General features: G+C 54.1%; 1 protein-coding gene and 1 long non-coding RNA gene across 4 annotated transcripts in view; one reads left to right on the top strand and one right to left on the bottom strand.

The window, feature by feature from the left end:
* DHX37 (DEAH-box helicase 37) overlaps positions 1-23,631 on the top strand; it is a 44,163-nt gene extending 20,532 nt beyond the window's left edge. The window contains exons 9-27 of one of the 3 annotated variants that reach the window (XM_055236224.2): positions 938-1,039; positions 1,257-1,371; positions 2,987-3,082; positions 3,327-3,412; positions 4,391-4,535; positions 5,192-5,268; positions 5,572-5,804; positions 9,544-9,655; positions 12,851-12,957; positions 13,105-13,293; positions 16,205-16,329; positions 16,420-16,536; positions 17,842-18,014; positions 19,615-19,729; positions 19,869-20,006; positions 20,176-20,270; positions 20,360-20,433; positions 22,280-22,377; positions 22,571-23,631. In XM_055236224.2, the coding sequence (XP_055092199.1) occupies positions 938-1,039; positions 1,257-1,371; positions 2,987-3,082; positions 3,327-3,412; positions 4,391-4,535; positions 5,192-5,268; positions 5,572-5,804; positions 9,544-9,655; positions 12,851-12,957; positions 13,105-13,293; positions 16,205-16,329; positions 16,420-16,536; positions 17,842-18,014; positions 19,615-19,729; positions 19,869-20,006; positions 20,176-20,270; positions 20,360-20,433; positions 22,280-22,377; positions 22,571-22,656 (2,283 nt within the window). In that variant the 3' untranslated portion in view covers positions 22,657-23,631. The other 2 variants (XM_063614749.1, XM_055236222.2) reach the window with 2 other exon arrangements.
* On the bottom strand, positions 11,875-26,461 carry LOC134732073 (uncharacterized). Its single transcript, XR_010115002.1, has 3 exons — positions 26,076-26,461; positions 23,999-24,175; positions 11,875-12,151 (listed from the first exon to the last, which is right to left on the bottom strand). It is a non-coding gene; the product is annotated as an uncharacterized lncRNA (long non-coding RNA).
* Between the last annotated feature and the right edge of the window lie 507 nt (positions 26,462-26,968).

Genomic DNA, 26,968 nt, shown 5'->3' with positions numbered 1-26,968 from the left:
CATTGTCACTGAGGCTGGAGTGCAGTGGTGCAATCACAGCTCACTACAACCCCGACCTTCTGGGCTTAAGGAATCCTTTTGCCTCAGCCTCCCAAGAAGCTGCACCATGGTCACTCTGTGTGTAACCATTTGCAAATGATTTCCCGCAGCGGCTGCAGAATTCCATGGTACTTCCCCACCAGCAGTGTCAGAGCTTCCAGTTTCTCCACATCCTGCCAACACTTGTCCTGTTCCATTTCTGTTATTCTAGACATCCCTGTGGGTGGACAGTGACATCTCACTGTGGTCTTGGTTTATGTCTTTGGAGGCATCAGGGAGTCTGGGGTGGCCAAGCAGAGAGGGTGAGGTGGGGTCAGGAAGGCACGGGGCTGAGGCAGACAGGGACGGTCACTGTGGGGCAAGAGAGGGGCCTATGCTGGGTGTCATGCCTCCCACAGAGGTGCTCTGGCCACTCCTTAGCTTCTGGGTTTGGGGTTTCGTAGCAGCAAAGGCAGCAAGGGCTTGAAGCAGAGCTCACCATGAGGCCATTAGGCATTGCTGAGCGGCCTGGGGACCAGGGAGCTCTCGGGAGCTCTCTCCCACCCCCAACAGACCCCAGAGAATCAGGCAGCTCTTCCCTGAGCCTCCAGCACAGATACTCGGTGAATCTTGGTGTCAGGTGGGAGCTGGGTTGGGTGGGTTCCCGTCTCAGCCCGCCTGCCTCATATTCCACCATCAAAGCCTGACTCTGAAAGACCCCCTGGAACAAGCCACCGCCCTGGGAGCGGCAGGTCCCACTATTGACTCACTTTCTCCAAGGAGCCTTTGGCATCCAGAAAGGGGCAGAGGGTGGGGGCTGGAAATGGGGTGGGCAGCAGGGCACCCCCGTGACGATTTCCCAGGCTTCAGACCTAGCTGTGGTCCTGGGGCCATGGTCACCGAGCCTGTCCTCCCGCAGAGGAACCTGCCACTCAAGCTGCTCATCATGTCGGCCACGCTGCGGGTGGAGGACTTCACCCAGAACCCGCGGCTCTTCGCCAAGCCGCCCCCAGTCATCAAGGTAACGCGGGGTCCCATGTCCTCTTTGTGCTCGGATGGCACAAGGATGCCCTGGTGTCGGGAGCCTCCTGAGAGACCTCACTTGGTCACGTGGGGGATTGACAGCAGCTTGGAGGGGTTGTTAGAAACCTTGATTCGGAATAATGGGGAAAGGGAAGGCAGCCCTGGGCCGAAGCCCGTGCCCCCCCACTCCCCATGCCTTCCTGGGCGTCCCACAGGTGGAATCCAGGCAGTTCCCAGTGACTGTGCATTTCAACAAGCGGACGCCGCTGGAAGACTACAGTGGCGAGTGCTTCCGGAAGGTCTGCAAGATCCACCGGATGCTGCCTGCAGGTGAGGCCCTGGCCGGGTCAGGGGAGGGAAGCCTCCCTTCCTAAACCCTCGCTGAAGGCACGAGTGTGGGAGGGCCCATCTCCGAGTGGCTCAAAAAAGTCCCTTGTCCCTGCCAGGCCTCGGCTTCCTCACTTATTCCAGAGTGTTCACGACACCTGTCCTGCCTTATTCCACTCAAAATACTATGAGGCTTCAGCAGCTACCAGATGGTAGAGTTTGCCATCTGTCCCCATCTGATAAGCAGAAAAACCCACAGGGCCTGGGCCAGTGCTGGCAGGTGACCATAGACACTGCAGGGGAACAGGCACATCCCCCCAAGAGTCACGGATACCCTTCACAGTTCTGCCTTGTCCCCATCATACCTGCTCCGTTACCCACCTCATGTTACTGAAATGGATGTGACCTTTCTTTCTTTTTTTTTTTGAGACGAAGTCTCGCTCTGTCACCCAGGCTGGAGTGCAGTGGCGCGATCTCGGCTCACTGCAAGCTCCGCCTCCCGGGTTCACGCCATTCTCCTGCCTCAGCCTCTCAGAGTAGCTGGGACTACAGGCGCCCGCCACCACGCCCGGCTAATTTTTTGTATTTTTAGTAGAGACAGGGTTTCACCGTGGTCTCGATCTCCTGACCTTGTGATCCGCCCGCCTCTGCCTCCCAAAGTGCTGGGATTACAAGCGTGAGCCACAGCGCCCGGCCTGGATGTGACCTTTCTGTGTGAATAGATTGTGATCGCTTCCAGCCAGACTTTTTTTTTGAGACGGAGTTTTACTCTTGTTGCCCAGGCTGGAGTGCAGTGGCAGATCTTGGCCCACTGCAACCTCCGCCTCCCGGGTTCAAGCGATTCTCCTGCCTCAGCCTCCCAAGTAGTTGGGATTACAGGTCCCACACTGGTCCCACACTGCCACGTCCGGCTAATTTTTTGTATTTTAGTAGAGATGGGGTTTCATCATGTTGGCCAGGCTGGTCTCGAACTCCTGACCTCAGGTGAGCTGCCTGCCTCAGCCTCCCAAAATGCTGGAATTACAGGTGTGAGGCACTGCACCCAGCCTAGCCAGAGACTCTTGTGTGCCGAATTCCAGCCCAAGGCTGGCTTTCTTCATGTTGGGGAGGCAAGGAGCTGTGGGGGTGCTTCCCAACAAGCTTGACCTCGTCCTTCAAGGAAGCCGAGGTTGCTGCTTCATGATGCTCTGTCCTTGCTCTGCTTACGGACTTTTGGGGCTCCCATCCATTCTCTGGGAGACTGGGGCTGGCAGGAGGTGAGGCGGGAGCTTGGGCAGTGAGCCTTCCTACAGCCTCAGGTCTCAGGGCAGCCGTGGCGCCAGCGCTGTCGTGGGTGTGGTGTGCAGGGTTCTGCGTGAGCATGCTTCTCAGGGCTTTTGGGTCTGTTCCTGGGAGTGGTGCTGCTGGGCTGTGTGGTCGCCGTGTTTGTTGAACTCCCTGGCGGCAGGTCCTTCAGTCTGGCGGTGCTGCCTCCTGCTCATCTATGTCTGTGTACTCCTGTCCTCCCCCATTATCCCTGGAACCTTGCCTCTCAGAGCATGGCTTGGCAGGTGCTCCTTGCTAAGCAAATGTTTGTTGAGTGACTGATGGATAACAGAGGGGCCCATTCTTTCCACAGGTGGCATCCTGGTGTTCCTGACAGGGCAGGCTGAGGTTCATGCGCTGTGCCGCAGGCTCAGGAAGGCTTTCCCACCCTCCAGAGCCCGGCCACAAGGTAAAGAGGACGCCCCGACCAGCGCTCTGCCCTGGGCAGCTGGGCTTGGCCTTGTGCTCCCTGGCTGGGGTGCAGCTCCCGCCTCTGAGCTTCCTTCTGGAAGCATCAGCACCTTTGCCGTCCCCCACCTCATCCCCAAATAAATGGCCACCACTGAGTGGCCGTGCCTTGAACAACAAAGAGCAGTGTGCTGGCGACCATGCCGGCCACAGACGCCTTTCTCCCCAACCTGCCCCTCTCCCAGAAAAGGACAACGATCAGAAAGACTCGGCAGAGGAAATGCGGAAGTTTAAGAAGTCAAGGGCCAGGGCCAAGAAGGCGCGGGCCGAGGTACGTGGGAGGCTGGCAGGGTCTCCTGGAGAGTCAGGCTGCGTTGTCCAGGATGGCGGCTGCCAGCCCCATGTGGCTGCTTAGGTTTAAGTGTAATTGGAATAAAATGAAATTAAAAATCCAGTTCCTGGTTGGGCACAGTGGCTCATGCCTATAATTCCAGGACTTTGGGAGGCCAAGGTGGGAGGATCACTTGAGGCCTAGAGTTTGAGACCAGCCTGGGCAACATGGTGAGACCATGTCTCTACAAAAAATTTTTTAGATTAATTCAGTGCAGTGGCGCATGCCTGTGGTCCCAGCTGCTCAGAGGCTGAGGCGGGAAAACCATCTGAGCCCAGGAGGTCAAGGCTGCAGTGAGCTGTGATGGTCCCACTGCACTCTAGCCTGGGCAACAGAGCGAGACTCTGTCTCAGGAAAGGAAAAGAAGGCCGGGCGTGGTGGCTATGCCTGTGATCCCAGCACTTTGGGAGACTGAGGCAGGTGGATCACCTGAGGTCAAGAGTTCAAGTCCAGCCTGACCAACATGGCGAAACCCTGTCTCTACTAAAAATACAAAATTAGCCAGGCATGGTGGCGTGCCCGTGTACTCCCAGCTACTCTGGGATGGCTGGGCTGGGAGGGGCTTTACTCTAGCCTCTGCGTGAAGGCGCCGTGGGTCTTGTGGTCCGTGACAGTAGCATAAGCACTCAGCCGTCTCTGACTTGCCTGTTTCACTACTGATGTGTCAGGCAGCAATCCAGGTTCCTCACGTGTGTTCACACAACCCTCCCACCAGCCTGAGACAACGTCTATGATAGTCCCCCATGTTTAGGTGGGGAAACTCAGGCAGGAAGAGAGAATTATGTGGCCTGCCCCGGGTTGCACGGCCCATGGGTGTGGACTGGGGCTTCTACGCGAGGGCACCTGTCTTCCTGCACGTGCCGCGTCCTCACACCCAGGATCCCTGCAGCCCAGGTGTCTATGTCTTGTTCGCCGTAGGTGCTGCCCCAGATCAACTTGGATCATTACTCGGTGTTACCGGTAGGCGAAGGCGATGAGGACAGGGAGGCAGAAGTGGATGAGGAAGAGGGGGCCCTGGACTCCGACCTCGATCTGGACCTAGGGGATGGCGGGCAAGATGGAGGTGTGGCCCTAGCACCGCTTCCTGCTCACGTTCATTAGCTCTGCCCTGAGGATGTGCCCAGAGCGCTTGTGGGCTCCCCGGGGGCCGGGATTCTAGCAGCTTTGTCCCCGATGCTTCCTGAGTTCTTGAAACTGCCCGGCACGAGGAGGCCTCGAACATTTGCCGAGTTGAATGTAATGGGGGCTGCCAATCCCTTTGCTGAGGGACGCAGGCCTCCAGGGTCCGGGGGTATTGCCCAGTTCCGTGTGCTTGCAGGGGCCCCCTGAATGTAGGCAGACCCAGTGCCCTGCTGTGCCCAGCCAGGGGCTGAGTGGGGCAGCAGAGAGTATCCCAGTACGGGCTCAGCCTGACCCCATCAATGCTGCCAGGACACGAGGAGTGGAGTCAGGCCCCCGGGATCCATGCCAGGGGTTTGGAGGAGGAGATTGTGCAGCACAGGGGTTCAGATCCGGTTCAGGGCAGTAGAGACGAGATCCCCTGGGAACGTCAGCAGTCCCCCCAGGCTTGGCCTGGCTGGTCCCAAGGGGAGCCTCCGCAGCAGGACAAAGAAAGGAGCTCTGGTGGAGCAGCCTGGGGGTGCAGGGCCGCTGCGGCCGGCTCCTGCCTGCAGGCATCTGTCCCGGCCCGGGTGCCAGTGGCCTCTGCTTTCCCTCCAGGCGAGCAGCCCAACGCCTCCCTCCCGCTTCACGTGCTCCCGCTGTACTCTCTGCTGGCCCCAGAGAAGCAAGCACAGGTAACCGTGCTGGGCCAGTGCCCAGCTTTTGGGGCCCTTTTAAGGGCATTGCAGTGGGGTTGGTCAAGCCCTTGGTGGTCCTCTCCATCTGCTGTTTGATCAGCATCCCCAGAGTTTTGAGGAATATTGGGGTAGTTTTGGAGAATAGGGAACCCTCCCCCAAGGCACTGGGTCCCAGATGGGATGGCTTGTCCTTGCTACCTCTCCAGCACACCAGCCTGGCTGGCTTTGTCCTTGAGCCTCCATTCCATGATTTCTTTCCTGATTCTGGTGTTTTCCTGCCATCCCTTCCCCAAATCCTAGGTCTTTAAGCCTCCACCGGAGGGGATTCGGTTGTGTGTTGTGGCCACCAATGTGGCCGAGACGTCTCTTACCATCCCTGGCATCAAGTACGTGGTGGACTGTGGGAAGGTCAAGAAGCGCTACTATGACCGCGTCACTGGTGTATCCTCCTTCCGTGTCACCTGGGTCTCCCAGGCATCAGCTGACCAGCGAGCGGGCAGAGCAGGACGGACAGAGCCCGGCCACTGCTACAGGTGGGTCACCCAGGCTCCTCCTCAGGGACGTTGGTGCCGCCTTGCAATAGCCACTGAGGAACAAGGGAAGGACGCTGACCCCGCCTCCATCTGTAGTGCGTCCCGTGTCCTGCTGGGCCCCTGTGACTTTGGGGTGCTCCCCAGCCGTTTTGCTGGCTTTCAGATACTCACACTATTTCTTTTTTTTTTTTTGAGATGGAGTTTTACTCTTGTCACCCAGGCTGGAGTGCAATGGCGTGATCTCGACTCACTGCAACCTCCACCTCCTACGTTCAAGCAATTCTCCTGCCTTAGCCTCCCAAGTAGCTGGGATTACAGGTGTGCGCCACCACGCCCAGCTAATTTTTGTATTTTTATTATATTTATTTATTTATTTTCATTTTTGTATTTTTAGTGAAGACGGGGTTTCAGCATGTTGGCCAGACTGGTCTCGAACTCCTGACCTCAGGTGAGCCACCGTGACTGGCCTACTTGCACTGTTTCTTTCTTTTTTTTTTTTTTTGAGACGAGTCTCACTCTGTTGCCCAGGCTGGAGTGCAGTGGCGCGATCTCGGCTCACTGCAAGCTCCACCTCCCGGGTTCACGCCATTCTCCTGCCTCTGCCTCCTGAGTAGCTGGGACTACAGGCACCTGCCACCACACCCGGCTAATTTTTTTTTCTTTTTTTTGTATTTTTAGTAGAGATAGGTTTTCACCGTGTTAGCCAGGATGGTCTCGATCTCCTGACCTCGTGATCTGCCCGCCTTGGCCTCCCAAAGTGTTGGGATCACAGGCGTGAGCCACCGTGCCCGGCCACTGTTTCTTTATTCTGTTACTGAGGTCAGGCCCAGCTCTTGAGTGCTGTTTGTTTGTTAACAGTTTGATCAGGATATAATTCACATACCATAAAGTGCATAATTTTAAAGCGTACAATCCAGTTTTTAGGACAGTCACAGAGTTGTGCAACCATCGCCACAATCAATGTCAGAACTTCCCATCAACCCATAAAGAAAGCCCATGGCCATTGCAGTCACCCCCCTCTTCCCCACCCCAGCCTGTGACAAGCATCAGTCCACTAGTTTTTGTCTCTAGGGATGTGCCTATTGTGGACAGTTCAGATAAATGCAATAAAGTCATACAAAGTGTGGCCCCTCGTGTCTGGCCTCTGCCACTCAGCACGTTGAGTTTTCGAGGCTCACTCTGGGTGGCAGGTGTCAGCACCCCATTCCTGGCCGTGGCTGAATGATATCGCACCATATGGATGTGCCGAGTTTTGTTTGTCTGTTCATCAGCCGGTGGACGTTTAGTTGTTTTCACCTCTTGGCTATTGTGGATAGTGCTGCTCTGAACACTCAGGTGCAAGGATTTGTCTGGCTCCGTTTTCATTGCTCTTGCAGTGGAACCTAAGAGAACCGCTGGGCCGTATGGTAACTCTTGGTTTAACTTACCAAGGAACCGCCAAACTGTTTTCCACAGCAGCTGCCCCATTTTACATGCCTACCAACAGTGAATGAGGTTTTCAGTTTCTTCACATCACCAGCACTTTTTTATTTTTATTTTTTGAGATGGAGTCTCGCTGTGTCACCCAGGCTGGAGTGCAGTGGTGCAATCTCAGCTCACTGCAACCTCTGCCTCCCGGGTTCAAGCAATTCTCCTGCCTCAGCCTCCCAAGTAGCTGGAATGATAGGCATGCGCCACCATGTCTGTATAATTTTTTTGTTTGCTTGTTTGTTTTGTTTTTGAGACTGAGTCTCGCTGTTGTCAGCCTGGGCTAGAATTCAATGGCTCAATCTCAGCTCACTGCAACCTCCGCCGCCAGGATTCCAGCAATTCTCCTGCCTCAGCCTCCCAAGTAGCTGAGACAACAGGTGCCCACCACCACACCCAGCTTATTTTTGTATTTTTAGTAGAGATGGGGGTTCACCATGTTGGCCAGGCTGGTCTCGAACTCCTGACCTCAGGTGATCCACCTGCCTCGTCCTCCCAAAGTGGTGGGATTGCAGGCATGAGCCACAGTGCCTGGCCAATTTTTAGATTTTTAGTAGAGACGGGGTTTCACCATCTTGGCCAGGCTGGTCTTGAACACCTGCCTCGGCCTCCCAAAGTGCTGGGATTATAGGCATGAACCACCGCGCCTGGCCAGCACCAACACTTATTTTTAATATTTTTGTTTTGCTGGGGGTTTTTTTGAGAGACAAAGTCTCACTCTGTTGCTCAGGCTGGAGTTCAGTGGCCCAAGTATAGCTCACTGCAGCCTCCGCCTCCTGGGCTCAAGCAGTCTTCCCGCCTCAGCCTCCCAAGTAGCTGGGAGTAGAGGCACGTGGCACTGTGCCTGGCTTCAGGTGTTTTTTTTGTTTTGTTTTGTTTTAATGTGTGACTATTTCCTGTCACACACAGCCCTGCCCTGGTCCTGAGAACAGGTGCCCCTACCTCCCCCGCCCCCACTTTCTTTTTAATATGAAAGCTTCAGTATTTTTGAGCCTAACTCTCCTGGTGGGTGTGAAGTGGTATCACATTGTGGCTTTGTTTATATGTTTCCCTAATGACTAATGATGGCCTCTTTTCATGTGCTTATTGGCCCTTTATGCATCTTCCTAGGGAACTGCCTATTCAGATCTTTTGTTCATTTTTAATTAGGTTATTTGTCCTTTTATTGTTGATCTGTAAGAGTTCTTTAGGCCAGGCGCTGTGGCTCATGCCTGTAATCCCAGCATTTTGGGAGGCTGAGGTGGGCAGATCACAAGGTCAGGAGTTCAAGACCAGCCTAGCCAACATAGTGAAACCCCGTCTCTACTAAAAATACAAAAATTAGCTGGGCATGGTGGCATGCACTTGTAATCCCAGCTACTTGGGAGGCTGAGGCGGGAGAATCACTTGAACCTGGGAGGCAGAGGTTGCAGTGAGCCAAGATCATTCCCCTGCACTCCAGCTTGGGCGACAGAGCGAGACTTTGTCTCATAACCTGGATATTAGATCCTAATCAGATGTGTCATTGACAAATATTTTCTCCTAATCCGTGTGCTGTAATTGTGTGTATGAGTGTGTGTGTGCGTGTATGTAAAAAATAGCTTTATTGCTGTTCCTTTTGTCAGGGCTACATGTTAATTACAAAAGTAGAAAATTTAGAAAATTTACAAAGAAAACCAGTAAGAAGTAACTGTAGTTAAAGTGTAGAGTGATATGCACCATCCCCTGTTTTAAGTGGAATGATACCTTTTCTTTTGGTTTTGAGATGGAGTCTTGCTCTGTCGCCCAGGCTGGAGTACAGTGGCGCCATCTGGCTCACCGCAACCTTTGCGTCCTGGGTTCAAGTGATTCTCCTGCCTCAGCCTCCCGAGTAGCTGGGACTACAGATTCACGCGACCGCGCCTGGCTAATTTTTGTATTTTTAGTAGAGATGGGGTTTCCCCATGTTGGCCAGGCTGGTCTCGAACTCCTAACCTCAAGTGGTCCGCCCGCCCCAGCCTTCCAAAGTGCTGGGATTGCAGGCGTGTGCCACCACACCCAGCCCGTGGAATAATATCTAATTAATTTTCACCAATTCCTTACGAGGCAGCTGCAATTTGAGCTGCATTTCACAGGTGAGGAGAACGAGGCAGGAAGAGGTGAAACACCGTGCCTGCTGTCAGGTCAAGATCCAGTCCCAGTGGCGTGGCTGAGTTTTGTGTTTGTTGTCCCGGTTTCTCTCTGTCCAGGCTGTATTCATCTGTGGTTTTTGGTGTGAGTTTTGTGTTTGTTGTCCCGGTTTCTCTCTGTCCAGGCTGTATTCATCTGCGGTTTTTGGTGACTTCGAGCAGTTTCCTCCTCCAGAAATCACCCGGAGGCCTGTTGAAGACTTAATCCTTCAAATGAAGGCTCTCAACATTGAAAAGGTCAGTGGCTGCCCCCAGCCCCGCTCTCAGCCACCCCAGTGGGCCACCTCCCTTTCCCTGAGGCAGGGAGCCCAGAGCTGGGTCTGTTGGTGCCTGGCCTGCAGCACAACAGTGCATCAGCAGGTGCTCCCAGGGCTTCTGGGCTCCTGTGACCGCTGCCTCCCCAGTGCTGCATCCCCCGTGGGCACCCAGGGGATGGCTGCCTGGAATAGAGGCAGCAGGGTCCTGCACGCTGTTTGTGTACTATCCGTCCATGGGGCATGCAGAACGTGCTGCCAGCTCTTCCTGGCTGCAGCCTTCTCCGACCCAGTCCTCCAGTGGAGGGGGGGATCCCTCTAGGTTCACCCTCCCTCCCTCTCCTCCAGGGCAGGCTGAGTCAGGCAGTGCCCCGTGCCATGCTGCATGCTGTCCTGTGGGCATTCAGATCCCCATTTAACCAATGAGGAAACAGAGGCAGGGAAGTGAAGGTTTTTGTCCATGGACACACATCTAATAAGTGACAGAACTCACATGGTCTCCTAGTGCCTTTTAAACATCTGTGCTCACTGATTTTTCTGGATGTTAATATGTTCAAAATTATAAAAACTTCAGATACTTGAGCTCATCAGGGAGAAGGTGAAGCCTGTCCCACTGTCCACCATTTGTGACCTGTGTCCCAGTTATGTTTCCAAACACATAATATCCTGTACTTTATTACTGTGGTTTTCTGAATATTGTGTGATATTTTACATGCTGCTTTGGGCTTGATTTCTTCACCTAATAAAAATCATGGGTGCTGGCCGGGCATGGTGGCTCACACCTGTAATCCCAGCACTTTGGGAGGCCGAGGCATGTGGATTAGTTGAGGTCAAGAATTCGAGACCAGCCTGGCTAACATGGCAAAACCCCGTCTCTACTACAAATACAAAAAAAAAAAATTAGCCAGGGAGGCTGGGCACGGTGGCTCACGCCTGTAATCCCAGCACTTTGGAAGGCCGAGGCAGGTGGATCACAAAGTCAGGAGGTCAAGACCAGCCTGGCCAACAAGGTGAAACCCCATCTCCAGTAAAGATACAAAAAATTAGCTGAGTGTGGTGGCACACGCCTGTAATCCCAGCTACTTGGGAGGCTGAGGCAGGATAATCGCTTGAATCTGGGAGGTGGAGGTTGCAGTGCACTGAGATTGCTCCATTGCACTCCAGCCTGGGCAAGACTCCGTCTCCAAAAAAAAAAAAAAAAAAAAAAAAAAGCCAGGCGTGGTGACAGGTGCCTATAATCCCAGCTACTTGGGAGGCTGAGGCAAGAGAATCACTTGAACCTGGGAAGCAGAGGTTGCAGTGAGCCGAGATCATGCCATTGCATTGCACTCCAGACTGGGAGACAGAGCAAGACTCTGTCTCAAAAAAAAAAAAAAAAAAAAGTCCGGGTGCATTGGCTCACAGCACTTTGGGAGGCTGAGGCGGGCGGATCACAACATCAGGAGTTCGAAACCAGCCTGGCCAATATGGTGAAACTACGTCTCTACTAAAAATATAAAAATTAGCCAGGTGCGGTGGTGGGCTCCTGTAGTTCCAGCTACTCGGGAGGCTGAGGCAGGAGAATTCTCGAACCCGAGAGGCAGAGGTTGCAGTGAGCCGAGATCACGCTGTTGCACTCCAGCCTGGGTGACATAGCAAGACTCCATCTCACAAAAAAAAAAAAAAAAAAAAACATGGATGCCAAATATGTGCTGGGCGCTCTGCACATGTGACCTCGGGTTATCCTCCCAGCCACTCTAGGAGGGAGTTACTAGTGTTATCACCCCATTTCCCAGATGAGGAGCCTGAGGCACTGAGACAGGCCTGATTGTGGGTCACATGGATAAAAAGTGTCAGGGCTGGGCTGGGAGCTCAGTGTGGCTGGGAGCACTGTCAGGAGTGCCTCCCACAAGTGACATCAAGTCCACTCTGTAGGAACTCCACAGTGGCTTCCCCGGGCTCTTGGGTCAGCTCCAGAGCAGGCCCCCACCTGCCTTCCCCCAGACCTGGGTTCCTAGCATTGCCTCCCTACCTACGTCCCTGCTGCAGGGACCCGCCCCCCTGCACCGCCCCGCCTCTAGCTTTATTGAGATAGAGTTCAGACACCACACAGTCACCCATTGAAAGTGTGCGGGTCAGTAGTTTCCAGTGTGTTCATAAAGTTGTGCAAACATCACCACCATGGCCATTTTCATCACCCCAGAAAGAAAGCATGTGCCCATTATCTGTCACCACCTCCCAGCTCCCTGGCCCCTGTGCGCACTCCTCTCCATGGATTTGCCAGTTTGGGACATTTCATGCAGATGGAATCCTACAACATGTGGCCTTTGTGCCCGGCGTCTTTCCCTGAGTGTGTTGTTCTCAAGTTCCATCCATGGCGTAGTGCGTGTCGCTGCTTCATTCCTTTTCGCGGCTGAATCATAGTCCATTTTATAGATGGATCACGTTTTGTTCATCCACTCCTCCATTCAGAGACGCATGGGTTGCTTCCATCTTTTGGCTGTTGTGATAAATTTATTCACATTATTATTATTATTATTATTTTGAGATGGGGTCTCACTCTATCACCCAGGCTGGAGTGCAGTGGTGTGATCTCAGCTCACTGAAACCCCCACCTCCCAGGTTCAAGTGATTTTCTCCTGTCTCAGCCTCCCAAGTAGCTGGGACTGCAGACGAGTGCCACCACATTTGGCTAATTTTTGTATTTTTAGTAGAGATGAGGGTTTCACCATATTGGTCAGGCTGGTCTCAAACTCCTGACCTCAGGTGATCTGCCCACCTCAGCCTCCCAAAGTGCTGGGATTACAGGCATGAGCCACCGCACTGGGCCAATTTATTCATATTATGCCTCACTAACTACCTGTGGCCCCTCCTGGTCAAATGACGCTCAGTCCTTAGGAGTATAATAGTCTGTTAAAAACCAAAAAAAGCACCCAGCAGGGGCAAAGCACAGCCCTCAGTGCCTAGCCAGTGCTTGGGACGTGTTTTTGAGTGAATGGATGATGTGAGTGAGTGAAGGAGGCTTTGGGGTTCCGTTGGGACCTGGCCTTTGAGAGTGCCCCAGGCCCCTGTGTCCCCACTGGCATGAGCTGAGCCCGGAGAGAGGGGATGGAGGGAGTGCCTGCCACAGACGGAGCAAGAGCACTGGACTTGCTTCTTGGCATTCACCCTGTCCCTGCCATGTCTCCTTGTGTCCCAGGTCATCAACTTCCCCTTCCCGACGCCTCCCTCCGTGGAAGCCCTTCTTGCCGCCGAGGAGCTGTTGATTGCGCTGGGTGCCCTGCAACCACCCCAGAAAGCAGAAAGGTAGGGCCAAGAGATGCAGAGCCCAGTTCCTGCCCCGTTCAGGGCCCTCTCCCTTTTGCTGGGCCTGAGCTGCCTCAAGCATGGGGCCTCCCAGCTCTGGCTCCAGAGATCCTCTCAGAGCACTGCCACCACCACCTCCATCTCCAGGGTGAAGCAACTGCAGAAGAACCGGCTGAGTTGCCCCATCACTGCACTGGGCCGGACAATGGCCACGTTCCCTGTGGCACCCCGCTATGCCAAGATGCTGGCGCTGAGCCGGCAACACGGCTGCCTGCCCTATGCCATCACCATCGTGGCCAGCATGACGGTGCGGGAGCTGTTTGAGGAGCTGGACAGGTGCGAGGTTAGCGCCTGGGCACTCAGGGCCAAGCCCAGTCCTGACGGGGGCTCCAGGCTGAGAGCCGACCTGCACCCCAGCTTCCTAGGGAATCACCGGCGTGTTGGGTGGCCTCCTGCAAGACCCTCATTCTCTCTGAGCCCTTTTGTATTCTGATCTCTGCAGTGGCCGTGTTGGTCCCTGTCTGTTGCCCCTTATATGTCACATCAAATAGACTAGGAGGTGGGGGGGTCCCCCCGATCATCAGAGGGTCATAGATTCCAGAAAAAGGACACTTTGAGTGAAACCATTTAAAACATAGACCAAAATAGGGAAAAGCAGTACCCTTGAAAAGTGCCACTAAGGTGAGGCGCAGCGGCTCACGCCTGTAATCCCAGCACTTTGGGAGGCTGAGACTTGAGGTCAGGAGTTTGAGACTAGCCTGGACATGGTAAAACCCCGTCTGTATAAAAAAATACAAAAATTAGCCAGGCATGGTGGTGCATACCTGTAGTTCCAGGTACTCGGGAGGCTGAGGTAGAAGAATCATTTGAACCCAGGAGGTAGAGGTTGCAGTGAGCTGAGATCTCGCCACTGCACTCCAGCCTGGGCAACAGAGTGAGGCCCTTCTCTAAAAAAAGAAAAGGAAAAGTGACACTAGGAAAAGTGACACTAAGACTGTGAAAGTGTGTTGAAAGTATGTTTAGTGCATTGTGTATTTAACAAAATTTACTTATAGATTATGACTACATGCTAATTCTTAGAATGAACAATTATTTAATAATTTCCTGGCATCCTGTTGCATAGATCTGCCTTTGGCAGCTTGATGATAAAAGGGGTCATTTCTGCAGAAATTTCTGGAAGCAACTTGAGTTTCTCAAGGGCTTCGTAAGTCTTCAGCGTTCACATCATTACTCCTAAAACAGCCTTTCACGCCATCAGTTTTGATGACCATCTCTCCCTCAGCTGTGAGCCAGGCTTCGGCTGCCACCATCTCTCATCCACTGTGAATGGTACAGGCAGGCCCACAGTGTCACTTCATTGACTCTGTGAGCCTCTGCATCTTGTGCAAAGCCTGCTGCTTCCCTTAGGGTCAATCTGCCTGTGTTTGGACCATCTTGTCAGATGACAGAGCAGACACTGGGGAATCTTTTGAGATTTGGGTGGTTTTTCTTTGTTTATCCTCCTCCACTTCCCCTCCCCAGTCCCACCCACTCTAACCAGGAACTTTGTTTAGGCCATGTCACTGCATGGGCCATTCCATATCGCAGCCACTAACCACACGTGGCCTGAACCTGCGAAATGTGGCAGTTACGGCAACAAACTGACTTAAAACCTTACTTATTTTTAATAGTTTAAATTTAAATAGCCACATGTGGCTAGTGGCCACCGTATTGGCCAGTGCAGTTCCAGACCTTTCCCTGTGCTCTGCACGGACAGAGTTTTAATTTGAGGAAATGAGATCAGATGGTCCTGCAGCTTGCCTTTTCTGTGTCCTGTATCTTTTCAGGGTCAGTGCATCTGAACTTCAAAAGCAGCTTTAGCCGGGCATGGTGGCTCACACCTGTAATCCCAGCACTTGGGAGGTCGAGGCAGGCAGATCACTTAAGAGGTCAGGAGTTTGAGACCAGCCTGGCCAACATGGTGAAACCCTGTCTCTACTAAAAATCAAAAAGCGGGCATGGTGATGGACACCTGTAATCCCAGCTATTCGTCAGAATCCCTTGGGGGAGAGTAATAGGGTTGTCTGGAGAAACAGAAAGTGGTGTCAGTTTCAGTCGGGGTCTGAAGGCCCAGGAACCAGGAGCATCAAGGGCAGGGAAGACCCAGCTCACGCAGTCAGCAGAGCCCAAAGTCACACCTCCTCTGCCTACTTGGGCCCTCAGTGGATCGGATGTGGCCCACACCCACACTGGGGAGGGCAGTAGCTTTATGCCAGTCACCAATTCAAAGACACACCCAGAAATAAGGCTTAACTAGCTATCTGGGCATCCCTTTGCCCAGTCAAGTGGACACAAAATTAACCATCACATGTAAGGTCTTGAAAACCGAGGTGTCTTGGCCTCTGCCCAGATCCCCTGATCAGCATCTCTAAGACTCCCGTGCGATGCTGGTGTCAAGGCTCTGTAGCGTGGTGACTGAGAGCTCAGGTATGGTTCAAATCTCCCTCTGCCATTCTGAGCTGTGTGACCTTAGGCAAGTGACTGTACCGCTCTGAGCTTCATTTTCTCCATCTGGAAAATGGGGATGATGATGATGATGATAATTGGATTGTTGGTAGAATTAAATGAGTTAACACAAGCAAAGTGCTTTGAGCTGTGCCTGACACATAAGTAAGTGTTAGTATTATTTTCAGGTTTGGAAACCACTGGCATCATTCATTTATCCAGTCCACCCTTGGTGGCTATTTAAGCAGTTTGCAGAGTTTTTTATTACTTAAAAATGGTGCAGTGGCTGGGCACGGTGGCTCACGCCTATAATCCCAGCACTTTGGGAAGCCAAGACGGGCAGATCACGAGGTCAGGAGATCGAGACCATCCTGGCTAACACGGTGAAACCCTGTCTCTACTAAAAAACATACAAAAAATTAGCCGGGTGTGGTGGTGGGCGCCTGTAGTCCTAGCTACTTGGGAGGCTGAGGCAGGAGAATGGTGTGAACCCGGAAGGTGGAACTTGCAGTGAGCCAAGATCACGCCACTGCACTCCAGCCTGGGCGACAGAGCGAGACTCCGTCTCAAAAAATCAAAAACAAAAATGGTGCAGCGGTGGCTGCCAATGGTGAATTCTGAGCTGGACCTTAATACCTTAATTACATTCATCAGTGACCCCACAAGGCCTCTGAGCCTGTCCTGATGAATAAAGGAGCTCCCCCCGCTGAGGCTCTGAGTGCAGCTGAGACCCCAGCCCAGACGTATGTATGTGTATTTGCAGACCAGCGGCCAGTGACGAGGAGCTTGCCAGGCTGAAGAGCAAGCGGGCCCGGGTGGCCCAGATGAAGAGGACCTGGGCAGGGCAGGGGGCTTCTCTGAAGCTCGGCGACCTCATGGTGCTGCTGGGTTTGTGCCCTGCCCGGTGGAGGGTGGCGGGAGGGTCACCCAGGTCTGAGATGAGTCAGAGAGAGAGCATGCCCCCTCTTCATCCCCCAGGCGCCGTGGGAGCCTGCGAGTACGCCGGCTGCACACCCCAGTTTTGCGAAGCCAACGGGCTGCGGTACAAAGCCATGATGGAGATCCGGCGCCTGCGGGGCCAGCTGACCACCGCAGGTACGGCCCCGCTTCGGCACGCCGCTGCACCCGGCGGGCAACCTGACCTGGACACTTGAAGTGTTTACAAAAGTGATCCATAGAGTCCATGTTTGCAAACTTGCTACGTACCAAAATGTATTTATAACCCTAAATCAATACTTGGGGAGCTTTTCCAGGCACGAGGGAATGTGCACGCGAGCAGGGCACTAACAGATTCGAGCTGCCAGCCTGCGCCCTCCCCCACCAGGTCGTCACTCGGTTTCACCTTTTCCCTGGCGATACCCTCTGCCATTTTCCATCACCACTGTGGCCTGGACCCCTCTTCCCTCCCACATGTCCCCCAGACCCTTCTCATGCAGAAGGATGAGGCCTTGCCCTGGACTCTGCCTCAGCTCAGCAGCACAAATACTTCCTGCCACCAACACCCAGGGAAGCTTGAGAGGAAGGAAATGTCCTCCAACATATGGCCAGAGGACCATGCGTAGAGAGGGCAGCGTGGACACTGGGTCTCTTCTGGGCAGGCCACGTTCTTGTACCCAAGGCTAGTGGGGAATTTGTCTTCCATTTAAGCAGATCCCAGGGTTTGATGCCAGAATTGATGGCTCTCTTCCAGCCGATCCTTCTCCCAGCGCCAGGTGCATGGTGGTGGCCCTGTCACCATGCTGTGTGTCCTTCTGGCTGTGGCTTTCCAGAGCAGCCCCATTCCAGGTGCAGCAGCTTAGAATTGCAGTCAGCCTCCAGACAGCGCTGGTTGCAGTGGCTTGGTGACATTAGCCCTTTATTGTTGCAAGGAAGAGAAGTCACTGAGTCAGCAGCCCAGGGCGTTTCTCTGCTGCCATCCTCCTGCCATTCACTGCGCCTTCCATCCTAAGGTCACCTCATGGGCTGAGGAGGTAGTTGGAGGCTTAGTCGCCTCCACCTTCCAGGCAGGAGAAGGGAAGGATGAGGCCAGGGCACCCACCGCTGTCCTGTTCCTGTATTGAACGTTCCCAGGAATTCCAGCCGCAACTTCCTTCACATCATGGACCAGAACTGAGTCTGAGGCCACCTGCGTGTTAGGGGAGGGCCGTCTCCTAGCGGAATGCTCTGCTGCCCAGGCAGGATGTGGGGCTTTGTCCCAAGGGAGAAGGAGGGGATGGGGGGGGCGGCTGCAGTCCTGCCTGCTGGAGGCTTTGGGTCCTGCTGGTGGCCTCTGGGGAGGGGCTGAGACAAGCAGGTAGCTGAGGCTAGAGCACTGAGTGTGGTTGGGACTTTCTAGGAGGTCAGGGCAGAGCTGGCTCTGGGCCTCGCCACCACCGACCTCACTCTTGGTTCTCCCCTCAGTCAATGCCGTGTGCCCCGAGGCTGAGCTCTTCGTGGATCCCAAGATGCAGCCGCCCACCGAGAGCCAGGTGACCTACCTGCGACAGATTGTGACGGCCGGCCTGGGGGACCACCTGGCTCGTAGGGTCCAGAGCGAGGAGCTGCTGGAGGACAAGTGGAGGAATGCCTACAAGGTGGGGCCCCCCACCACCTCCCTGCCCGGGTAGCTTGGGGTACCTGGCGAGGGGCAGGCAGGCTGGGCCTTCAGGGTTTGGGGAGGCCTGTTCCCTCTCAGCTGTGGGTCCCCACCGAGGAACAAGTGGGGCTTGCAGTACAACCACATCTTCCTTGGTTAGTTTCTCACTCCCAACTTTTTTTTTTAATAACAGTTTAGTGGAGATAGAATTCACACAGCATTTAAACTCTTTTTGGGTTGTCTTTTTTAGAAACAGAGTCTCGCCCTGTTGCCCAGGATAGAGTGCAGTGGCACAATCATAGCTCACTGCAGCCTTGAATTCCCAGGCACAAACAACCTTCTCGCCACAGCCTCCTGAGTAGTTGGGACTACAGGGGCACACCACCACCTCCGACTAATTTTGTTGTTGTTGTTTTCTTTTTTGAGACAGAGCCTCACTCTGTTGCCCAGATTAGAGTGTAGTGGCACGAACTCAGCTCACTGCAACCTCCACCTCCTGGGTTCCAGCAATTTTCCTGCCTCAGCCTCCCAAGTAGCTAGGATTACAGGCATGTGCCACCACGCCCAGCTAAGTTTTGTATTTTTAGTAGAGATGGGGTTTCACCATTTTGGCCAGGCTGGTCTTGATCTCCTGGCCTCAAGTGATCTGCCCACTTTGGCCTCCCAAAACGCTGGGCTTACAGGCAGTGTTACCTAGGCTGGTCTTGAACTCCTGTCCTCTAGCAATCCTTCCACCTTGGCCTCCCAAAGTGTTAGGATTATAGGTGGGACCCACTGCATCTGGCCTGCATTTAACCCCATTTAAATGTTCAATTCAGTGGTTTTTAGTATTTTCACAGAGTTTTGCAACCATTATCATAGTTAACTTTAGAACATTTTTATTACCCAACAAAGAAACACCACATCTGTAAGCTGTGAGTCCCCAGTTCCCCGTCACCCTCGTTTTCATAATCCTGCTTTCCATCTGTGGATCTGCCTGTTCTGGACATTTGGCATGAGTGGAATCAACATACATGGCTTTTCATGTCTGCCCTCTTTCACTTAGTGTGATGCTTTCAAGCCCCATCCACGCCATGGCAGGTGTCGGTGCTTCCTTTTTTTTTTTTTTTTTTTTTTTTTTTTTTGAGAAGGAGTTTTGCTCTTGTTGCCTAAACCAGAGTGCAATGGCGTGATCTCAGCTCACTGCAACCTCCACCTCCTGGGTTCAAGCAATTCTCCTGCCTCAGCCTCATGAGTAGCTGGGATTACAGGTGTGCACCACCATGCCCAGTTAATTTTTTGTATTTTTAGTAGAAATGGGGTTTCACCAACATGGTGAAACCAGCCAGGCCGGTCTCGAACTCTTGACCTCAGATGATCTGCCCGCCTCGGCCTCCCAAAGTGTTGGGATTACAGGTGTGAGCCACCGCACCGGGCACTTCCTTCCTTTTCACAGCTGGATCAGACTCCAGCGTGTGGATGGGCCGCATTTCCCGGCAGATGGAACACTCTCCCACTTTTGTGGCTGGAGTGGATAATCAGATTCTCCTGGGCTGAAAGTATGCAGAGCCCCTGGGCGTGGGTTCTTCCCTGACCACATCACTCTCCATTCTCTGCAGACCCCTCTCCTCGACGACCCTGTCTTCATCCACCCCAGCTCCGTCCTTTTCAAAGAGCTCCCCGAGTTTGTGGTCTACCAGGAAATCGTGGAGACCACTAAGATGTACATGAAAGGTGCCCAGGCCTGCGGACAGCCCCTTGTCCCCCGATGGTGGCTCTAATGGGGGTGTGGCTGGGACCCTGGGGCAGAGGGATGGGAGCCCCTCCCATGGAGGGTGCTGCTGTAACCCCAGCTTCCTCCCCCGGCCCCCAGGCGTCTCTAGCGTGGAGGTCCAGTGGATCCCGGCCCTGCTGCCCTCTTACTGCCAGTTTGACAAGCCCCTGGAGGAGCCAGCCCCTGCCTACTGCCCCGAGCGGGGGCGGGTGCTGTGTCACCGGGCCAGCGTGTTCTGTGAGTTGGGGCAGTGTCCTGGGCAACCTGAGCCTCCTGCAGCCGTGGGCTTCTTGGACACATGGTCCCGTCCCCTGCCCCGGGACGTGTATGTCTCGGGTGGGGCAGGGATGGGACTCGGGAGGGCAGCTGCAGGCGGGTCCCTGTCTCACTGGCTCCCACCCTCTAGATCGCGTGGGCTGGCCGCTCCCTGCCATCGAGGTGGATTTTCCAGAGGGCATTGACCGCTACAAGCACTTTGCCCGATTCCTGCTGGAAGGGCAGGTAGGTGGCACAGCGGCTCCAGACCCTCATCTCGGGTACCGTGGGCAGCAGCAGCCCGGGCCTCACCCCTTCCTGTGGTCTCTCATCAGGTCTTCCGCAAGCTGGCCTCATACCAGAGCTGTCTGCTGTCCAGCCCCAGCACCATGCTGAAGACGTGGGCCAGGTACTGCCTTCGGTGGGAGCCTTGCAGTGGGCAGGAGGGGTCCGAGGCCTGAATGACCTCCCCAGGGCTGCCGGGACAAAGCACCACACACAGGGAGGCTTAAAACATTAGAAGTCTGTGCTCAGGTCTGAAGGCTCTGCAGGGCCACGCTCTGTGCAGCGGCTCTCGGGGAGGGTGCATCTTGCCTCTGCCGGCCTCCTGGGCTTGTGGCCACATCACTCCAGTCTCTGCCTCCATCTTCACGTGGCCATCTCTCTGTGTGTCTCTAGTCTCCCTCTCTGTGTTCTCTCCTTATAAGGACACCAGTCATTGGATTCAGGGCCCACCCTCCTCCAGGATGACCTCTCCTTAACTCATGACATTTGCAGTGACCCTCTTTCCATATAAGGTCACACGCTGATGTTCTGGGTGGACATGAATCTGGGATAGGGGAGACACTGGGCAGCTCCCACAGAGCCACCAGGTGTCAGTGGGAGGCATCCTGCCCTCCTGGCCCTGGGGACTTCCTCCCAGCTGAGCAGACCCCTGCCCCATCCCGCCCACCACCTCTGCTTCAGGGATCACCCTTGCCCTCTGCCTCCTGCTTCTGCTCTCCTCCTGCCTGTGGTCCAGACCCACAGACACCTCCCCCTTCCTGGGGCTGGTGGGGCCTTTGGTGCAGGGCCTTGGGGCACTGGAGGCAGGCCTGAAGGTGCAGGCAGGTGCCAGGGACTCGAGATGGGGCGTGGGGCACAGCACCCGCTACTGGGCTGTCAGGAGCCGCGTCAGTCACCCAGCTCACGTTTTCCAGTGCGGCCCTGTCCCAGGCACGTTCTCGGGGCTGGGATACAGACACGATCTCTGCCCCACAGCGGCGTTGCTCGGCCCCAGAGGGACAGAGCAGGACATGAGTGAGGCCTCGGTGGGCAGGGGGTGGAGTACGACTGGGCTGGTCAGGGAGAGCCTCACTGGGCAGATTCAAAGGAGCCAGGGCTGCAGCTGGGCACAAATCTGGAGGAAGGTTCTAGATGAGACAAGTTGCATGCACAGAGCAGCCTTGGTGGGCAAGGAATGTGGACCAGAGGCAGCCAGGGTGGATGGGAGGAGGTGGGATCTAGAGCCATCCATCCCGGGATGATTAGGGGAAGGGGACCCTTTACCTTCTCTTTTATTATTATTATTTATTTTTTAGAAGGCCTGTCTAGAGAATCATGTTTTTTTGCTTTTGAGTTTTGTTTGTTTGAGACAGAGTTTTGTTCTTGTTGCCCTGGCTGGAGTGCAGTGGCGTGATCTCGGCTCACTTGCAGCCTCTGCCTCCTGGGTTCAAGTGATTCTCCTGCCTCAGCCTCCTGAGTAGCTGGGATTACAGGGGACCGCCACCATGCCCGGCAAATATTTTTGGATTTTTAGTAGCGCTAGGGTTTCACCATGTTAGCCAGGCTGGTCTCGAACTCATAGCCTCAGGTGATCCACCTGCCTCAGCTTCCCAAAGTGCTGGGATTACAGGCATGAGCCACCACGCCCAGCCAGTTTGTTTGTTTTTGAGACAAGTTCTTGCCCTGTCGCCCAGGCTGGAGTGCAGTGGTGCAATCATGGCTCACTGCAGCCTCCAACTCCCAGGCTCAAGGGATCCTCCTACTTCAGCCTCCCGAGTAACTGGGGCTACAGGTGCATGTCACCATGCCCAGCCAGCTCTTCAGCCTCCCGAGTAACTGGGGCTACAGGTGCATGTCACCATGCCCAGCCAGTTCTTCACCCTCCTGGGTGGGGCTGGTGGGGTGGTGATGCCTGCCCTGCTTTCGGGCCCCCAGCAGCAGCCCGTCTGTGCCCTGGCTGTCTGCCACCGACCTGCATCCCTGCCCCACAGGCTGCAGCCCCGTACGGAGAGCCTTCTGCGAGCCCTGGTTGCAGGGAAGGCTGACTGCCATGAAGCCTTGCTGGCTGCTTGGAAGAAAAACCCCAAATGTGAGTTTGACCAGGGCCAGGGGGTGGGAGTGGACGGGATGGGGTCACCGAGGCACGGGCTTTGTGCTTTGTGCATGGTTAGCCCTGGCTTGGCAGGATCTGGCCCCACAGCTGCTGGCCAGCTTTTTGCCTCCTGAGGAGAGTCCCTGGGCCCAGGGTCATCCTGACGCTGTCCTCCTTCCCTCCCCTGCAGACCTGCTGGCTGAGTACTGTGAGTGGCTTCCACAGGCCATGCACCCTGATATCGAGAAAGCCTGGCCCCCCACCACTGTCCACTGACCAGACACCTGGCTGCAGGGCCGAGGACTGGTTTGGGGACTGGAGGGCTGGCAGCAGCCTGTCACCCTGCGACCGTGACTACCTGGCATGGGCTTCATGGCCTGCTCTCAGGAAGCGGGTCAAGCCCTGGGAACCCTCGTCCATGAGAGCTCGATCCTGTATGAAGCGTGCTGCCGCCTGTGCCATCTGGCCTGGGGGTGACTTTTTGAACTGTTTATTATATGGTGGATGATGATTTCATCTCACGTGCTGGACGCTGTTCTGTTCAGTGTGCTCTTTGGACTACATTAGTCCCCTGTGGAGCAAAAGGGCTGGAGGTCTCTGCAGTCCCTTCCCTGCCCGCCTTGCCAGAAGGCCGAGGAGGCACGTGGAGGGCCTCTTCCTGCAATTCTTCCCTCTCTAGAGTCAGGGAGGGCCGCCCAACCCTGGCCTCACAGCCGTCCCAGATGTTAGGTGAGCCACCGAGCTCTGTGTTGACCTTGAGGGGCCTGGCTGGGGCCCCCCAAGCTCCATGCCTTCTTGGGAGGGTGGCCACCAGCACCTTTCCTGTGTTACGGCAATAGAGAGTGGGCATCTCGTCTGCCTGTGGTCAGCTCTCAGACGGCAGGGAGCGGAGCTGACCTTGGCTGTGCTTGGTCACCACTGCCATGCCGCAGAGGATGGGCCTAGCTGGGCTGGGGCCACACGACTATTATGTCGGCTTTGAATGGGGACTGCAGAGCCCTCAGTTTGTCTCCCTTGTTCCTCTGTGGCCGAGGTGGGAGGGGAGGGTGGGGTAGGTCCCCCAGCAAGAAAGAGGGACAGGAGCGCCCCAGGCAGGACCAAGCAGTCTGGAGGCCCCTGCCCTTCTGTCCTCCATGGTGAGGGCACAGATGTCTCCCCAGAGCCCAGCGCTGGCAGGATGGATTCCGCTCCTGGCTTTGCTTCTGCGGCTTCGGTGGAGACAGCTATGGAATAAAATGTTCCTTGCACCCAGATCGTGTTGTGGAATGCACTTGGGGAAGGACACCCAGGTGGCCAGTGTGCTGTCCCGGGACATGGCCTGGTGGCCGACCTGCCTTCCCAGCACTGCTGTCTGCTTTAAGGAGGCCTCTCCTCACGGGGTTTACTTACCTCCCTGGCTGCTCTCAAAGCCCGAGCAGCTCCCTCTCCCCACCTCCCCTGTAGCCGAGATGGCAGCCCGGCCCTTCTCACTCTATGTTCCTCCCCAGGAGCCCAAGGCAGGGCCGTGAGCCAGGGCGGCCTGCAGAAACGTTTCCCTTGACCCGCCCGGTGATTGAGGAAGACTTGAATTCCTCACTAACATGTAGAATTGGGCTGTTTCCCACTCGAAAGTACTGACCTCCAGCTTTCCTAAAATCCCACCGCACATGGGCTGGCAATTCTGAGATGAAAGCAGAAGCCATCGTTCCCACCAGTGTCTCAGGTGCCAGGGCAGCCTTCTCAGGGACGTCCCTGCCTCCTCATTGCACTCCACAACCACGGCAGAGCATCTATGGTTGTAATTAGGCAATTCTTCCTAAAAAATGTTACGTAATTAACATACGATGGAATTCCCCATTTTAAGGTATACAGTTGCTTTTAGTATATCACAGTTGTGCAACCGTTACCATGACCTGATTCCAGAGCATTTTTATAGCTCTAAAAAGATACCCTGTACCCATCAGCAGTCTGCCCCCATTTCTCCCAGTTCCCCAGCTCCAGGCCCCACAAATCCACTTTCTGTCTTTGGATTTGCCTGTTCTGGACATTTATCTCTTGTTGCTTTTTGTTTGTTTGTTTGTTTGTTTGTTTGTTTTTTTGAGATGGAGTCTCGCTCTGTTACCAGGCTGGACTGCAGTGGCGCAATCTCGGCTCACTGCAACCTCCGTCTCCCAGGTTCAAGCGATTCTTCTGCTTCAGCCTCCCAAGTAGCCAGGACTATAGGCACATGCCACCACACCCAGCTAATTTTTGTATTTTTAGTAGAGACGGGGTTTCACCGTGTTGGCCAGGATGGTCTCGAGCTCTTGACCTCGTGATCCACCCGCCTCCGCCTCCGCCTCCCAAAGTACTGGGATTACAGGTGTGAGCCACTGCACCTGGCTTGTTTCTTGTTTTTTTCAAGAGGATCTTATTCTGTCATTCGGCTGGAGTGCAGTGGTGCGATTCTACTTCACTGCAGCCTCCATCTCCTGGGTTCAAGCCTCCTACCTCCCAAATAGCTGGGACTACAGGCACACTCCACCATACTGGGCTAAAATTTTCAGTAGAGACAGCTCTTGCTATGTTGCCCAGGCTGGTCTTGAGCTCCTGAAGTACTTCATTCCTTCCTGTGGCTGGATAATACCCCATTGTATGGGTAGACCACATTTTTATTTGTTTCCATCTTTAGGCTATTGTGAATAGAGCTGCTGTCAACATTTATGTACAGGTTTTTGTGTGGATGTATATTTTCCATTCTCTTGGGTATATACCTAGGAGTAAAAAAAACAGCACCATTGCCTGGCCAATGTCATTTAGCTTTTCTTTTTCTTTTTTTTTTTGAGACAAAGTCTCAAAAAAAAAAAAACAAAAAAACTTTCATCCAATTTGAATTAATTTCTGTGTATATGGTGTGGTCAGGTGGTCAATATTCTTTTGCATGTGGCTCTCAGTAGTCCCATCGCCATTTGTCAGAGGCAGTTCTTTCCCCCACTGAATGGTCTTGCGACCCTAAAAGACCCTCCCTACTGTCTCTAAAAGAGACATTATCTGTCACCCAGGCTGGAGTGCAGTGGCACAGTCATAGCTCACTGCAACCTCGACCACCTAGGATCAAGCAATCCTCCCACCTCAGCCTCCTGAGGAGCTGGGACTAGAGGCACATGCCATCACACCGAGCTAATTTTACAATTTGTGGTAGAAAGGGTTTCACTATATTGCCCAGGCTGGTCTTTTTTGGAGACGAAGTCTCAACTCTCACCCAGCTGGAGTGCAGTGGCACTATCTCAGCCCCCGGTTTCAAGTGATTCTCCTGCCTCAGCCTCCTGAGTAGCTGGGACTACTGGCGCCCACCACCATGCCCAGCTAATTTTCGGTAGAGACGGGGTTTCACCGTGTTGCCCGGGGTGGTCTTGAACTCCTGAGCTCAGGCAATCCACCTGCCTCCGCCCTCCAAAGTGCTAGGATTACAGGTGTGAGCCATTGTGTCCAGCCCCTGGATGGTCTTGAACTCCTTGGCTCAAGCAATCCTCCTGCATTGGCCTCCCAAAGTGCGGGAATTGCAGGTGTGAGCCACTGTACCTGGCCTGTCCCATCCTCTTTATCAGCTGCAGAACATTCCACAGTATGTAGCGCTACCATTGTTTTTAAAATCAGTCCCAGCAATGGGTACTTCCTAACCTTGCTATAATGAGCAAAGATGTGTTGAGCATCTTTATAGACAAGTCATTTCATACCTGGGTGTATATCCACAAGACAAATGCCAAGAAGTAGGATTGCCAGGTCGAGAGACTTGGGGATTCTTCCTTTGGAAAAATGGTTAGGTGGCCGAGCGTGGTGGCTTACACCTGTAATCCCAGCATTTTGGGAGGCCAAGGCGGGTGGATCATTTGAGGTCAGGAGTTCGAGGCCAGCCTGACTAACATGGTGAATCTCTGTATCTACTAAAAATACAAAAAGGCCAGGCGTGGTGGCGGGTGCCTGTAATCCCAGCTACTCAGGAGGCTGAGGCAGATCCAGCCTGGCAACAGAGCGAGATTCCATCTCAAAAAAAAAAAAAAAAGAAAGAAATGGATGAACACTTCCGCAGACAAGCACTGCCTTTTTCTTGCTTTCCTGGATGACAAGAGTGAAACTCCATCTCAAAAAAAAGAAAAAGGAGAAATAGTTAGGTTGTCCTCCGTGGAAATTGTGTCCCAGATCAGATCACATCACCAGCCTGCTTTATTTTTTGTTTGTTTTCTTTTTCTTTTTTTTTTTTTTTGAGACAGAGTTTCGCTCTTGTTGCCCAAGCAGGAGTGCAATGACGTGATCTCAGCTCACTGCAACCTCCACCTCCCAGGTTCAAGCGATTCTCCTGCCTCAGCCTCTCGAGTAGCTGGGATTATAGGTGAGTGCCACCACACCCAGCTAGTTTTTTGTATTTTTAGTAGAAACAGGGTTTCACCATGTTGGCCAGGCTCGTCTCGAACTCCTAACCTCAGGTGATATGCCCGCCTGGGCCTCCTAAAGTGCTGGGATTACAGGCGTGAACTACCATGCGCGGCCACTGCCCTGCTTTAAAGCCCTATGAAGAGTCCCCATTACCCAAGGGATCAAGGCCAACTCGAACGCGGCCTCTGAGACTGGA

Source organism: Symphalangus syndactylus, chromosome 13 (genome assembly GCF_028878055.3).
Source record: "Symphalangus syndactylus isolate Jambi chromosome 13, NHGRI_mSymSyn1-v2.1_pri, whole genome shotgun sequence".
In the NCBI taxonomy this organism is placed as follows: domain Eukaryota; kingdom Metazoa; phylum Chordata; class Mammalia; order Primates; family Hylobatidae; genus Symphalangus; species Symphalangus syndactylus.
The sequence above is the reverse complement of the archived record's forward strand: the minus strand, read 5'-3'. Positions and strand labels throughout refer to the sequence as shown.